Here is a 3,024-nt window from a genome sequence, read left to right as displayed (position 1 = left end):
CATTGTCTTTAAAAAAAACATAAAAAATTTAATTTTATTAACCAACCACAATAATTATTTATATAACTCAACAATTCAAGTTAACAATAACAATAAAATATTTAAAATTAAACATATAGACTTTTAATTATATTTAACATAAGAAATTGAATAATCAACAATAAAAATATAATATTTTTTACTACTCACACTAACTGAATAATATAAAAAATATATATAAAGAATGAAATATACCTAATGAGAATAATTTAGCCGTGTCAAAAGCTTATTTGAAAAAAATTTAGAAAAACGATGAGAGAACGTTTGAAATTATTATTATTATTATTATTATTATTATTCATAGTGTTTTTATAATAATTCTTATCATTAATTTTTTTTGCCCCACACATTCACAAAGAAAGAAAAAAATTAGCTTCTATAACTTAAATCTGACCCACATTTCATATCACTTTGCCACAGCATTTGCCGGACAATGACGAACCAACATTTCACGTGTTTCTTTTTTTCTTCCTCCAACATATTTTAGTAGGTGAGGAAAAAAAATCACTTTCCTCACCGTAGCATTGGCCTAATTATGGGCTTATACTGTATTGTAGACCATCTTCTTCCATATCCATTACTACAAAATTAGTCCAATTCTAGTAGAGTTCCAAATTTTCAGCTTTTTCATTTTAACCATTTTCTTTATATTACCTAAGGACATAAAACCACCTTGTTTTGGTTCTTCAGTTTTTTTTAGAATTAAAAAATAAATTTAATTTTAATACATTATCAATGTAAAATTATTTTATATATGTATCTAATCACATAACGTTATGTTAGTAAAAATAACTACTTTTATATTAATCGCGTGAATGATCATCTAAGATAACGCTTATAATTACACTACTGTGTAAAATATTTTATACTGTTAGTACATCAAAATTAAACTCTTAAAAATAGTTTAATTTTGATAAAGAGTAAATAATTTTATATTGACATATAATTAGATTCATGAATTTAATTTTGATATACAAGTAGCATAAAATAATTTTATACATACATCTAATTATATAACATCATATCACAAAAAAGAACTACATTTTACGTCTCCATAAATGAAATATAACTAGAGAACTTAGTAAAAAATTTATATTATGAATGTATTAAAATTAAACTCTTAGATTCATATGTTTATATAATTTTTTAGCAGCTTCACTTCGAATTGACAAACACATAATAAACCACAAAGAAACAAATAAGAATAGCAACGAAAAATACAAATTAGAGCTAAAACCCTAGATTTGATCATATTCATGCGGGAATAGCGTTAATTGAGAAATTAATGAAGCACACAACACAAAAATTCGATTAAAGAAAATTCGATTAATAGCGTGAATCTCAGAGAAATAGAGATAAATATGCTACACTGCTACTTGATAGATGATATAAAAAATGTATTTGAAAACTCAACGTTAAATTTTAATGAAGTCAACAAAAATTTAATATTTTAATATTTTTGTCAATCAAACCATTTTTTATGGATACAATATTAATTTTGTTTTTTCATAAATAATTTTATCAGCATTCTAAACCTTTTAACTAAAACGCTTCGATGATGTACTTCAGAGACCTAATGCTACTCTAGTGATGACCTTCCAAACCCAAAACTGAAGCAACATCCTTAGGCATGGGAGAAAAATTCAAATTTCCCATATTTAGCCAAATTCCATCTCATATTCATGGTAACTCTCCCAACTGGGCTTGGACATGAAACTAACTAGTTAACATCCATCAGGATCAATAAGCTCCTAGTTATGTGTAGCAGCAACAATTTAGAGACACAGCAAGAGTTTGTACTGGTGCAGGGTTTCAAGTCCTCTTGATCTTCGAGAAGGTTCCGGTTTCAGAGAAGTAAGTGCTTTGAGTTCCACTACCAAGGTGGTGTGCGTGAGCCTGTGGATTTGTCAGCTCAATCCCCTGCAAATAATATTGAACATGAATTTAAAGAAAGATTATTGAACTATATTCGAGTTATTTGGATTAAGAAGCTGTTTAAGATCAAATAATCCATCATCCATAAGCTAAATAGTGGCCAGATATATGTAAATATATTATATTAGAAAAAGGTATTTCTTTCAAGCAGGAGGCCTAAACAAGAGTGCAGTACTTTCAGACTCAATTTTACAGAGATTAGGTGTGTTATTTATTTGCATGTGTCTAAGAATCCTTCACTTCAACCAACATCAAATACATGCATGATAATAGAATATGCTAATAATGAAGGCAAAGCAAAATCACATAATGGCCTCATTACTCAATCTTTCAGGATATTTCTTAAAAAAAAAGCTAGGCAACCATAAATGAAACTCAAAAGGACAACAGTCCTGACACTTTTGCTAAAGTTCATTGACCAAACTACCACAAAATCTATTCAAAACCAATATATTAGGTATTAAGAATAACCTAAAGAGTAACAACTGTAGCAATACCAAGAGAATACTTGTTGACAGGCAAACTGAATTACTACTACTAACTACTAAGTAGGCCCTATTCTGCTGGATATAACTTTCCGTATCCATTTCATGCAATTTACAATGTTGCAGCTAGTTATGAAAAAAAAGGGGATAAAATCAACAGGAACAGTGATAAGTGATGCTAAGTATTCTAAAGGAAAATAAGAAGCTGATTGGTTTGTGAAATATTTTCTATTTTTATTTGCTATTTTCATTTTCTGAAAATCGTTTTCATTTTCAGATTCTTAGATTTTTGAAAATGAAATTGGTTGGCTAAAATGAATTTTATTTCCAAATAGAAAAATAATGAAATATGTTTGATTGATCTTTTTTATCATTAAAATTAAAAATTATATTTATTACTAAAGAATAAAAGATTTTCAATTAATGTATTATATTTTTATTAAGTGTACAATTTAGTTAATCAATTTATTTTTTTTAAGTTAACAATTAATTTTATAAAATGTCTATTTTTTCTAATTGATGAATGATGACTAAATTGTCAATTAGAATTTTTTTTAAAGACAAT

General features: G+C 26.7%; 1 protein-coding gene across 1 annotated transcript in view; it reads right to left on the bottom strand.

The window, feature by feature from the left end:
• LOC107604866 (U4/U6 small nuclear ribonucleoprotein Prp31 homolog) overlaps positions 1,556-3,024 on the bottom strand; it is a 5,701-nt gene continuing 4,232 nt past the window's right edge. The window contains exon 8 of the mRNA XM_016306571.2: positions 1,556-1,959. Coding sequence (XP_016162057.1) covers positions 1,852-1,959 — 108 coding nt within the window. The 3' untranslated portion in view covers positions 1,556-1,851. The remainder of the gene's footprint in view (positions 1,960-3,024) is intronic.

Source organism: Arachis ipaensis, chromosome B06 (assembly GCF_000816755.2).
Source record: "Arachis ipaensis cultivar K30076 chromosome B06, Araip1.1, whole genome shotgun sequence".
Classification (NCBI taxonomy): domain Eukaryota; kingdom Viridiplantae; phylum Streptophyta; class Magnoliopsida; order Fabales; family Fabaceae; genus Arachis; species Arachis ipaensis.
Note: the sequence above shows the minus strand (reverse complement) of the source record. Positions and strands in the feature narration are given on the sequence as shown.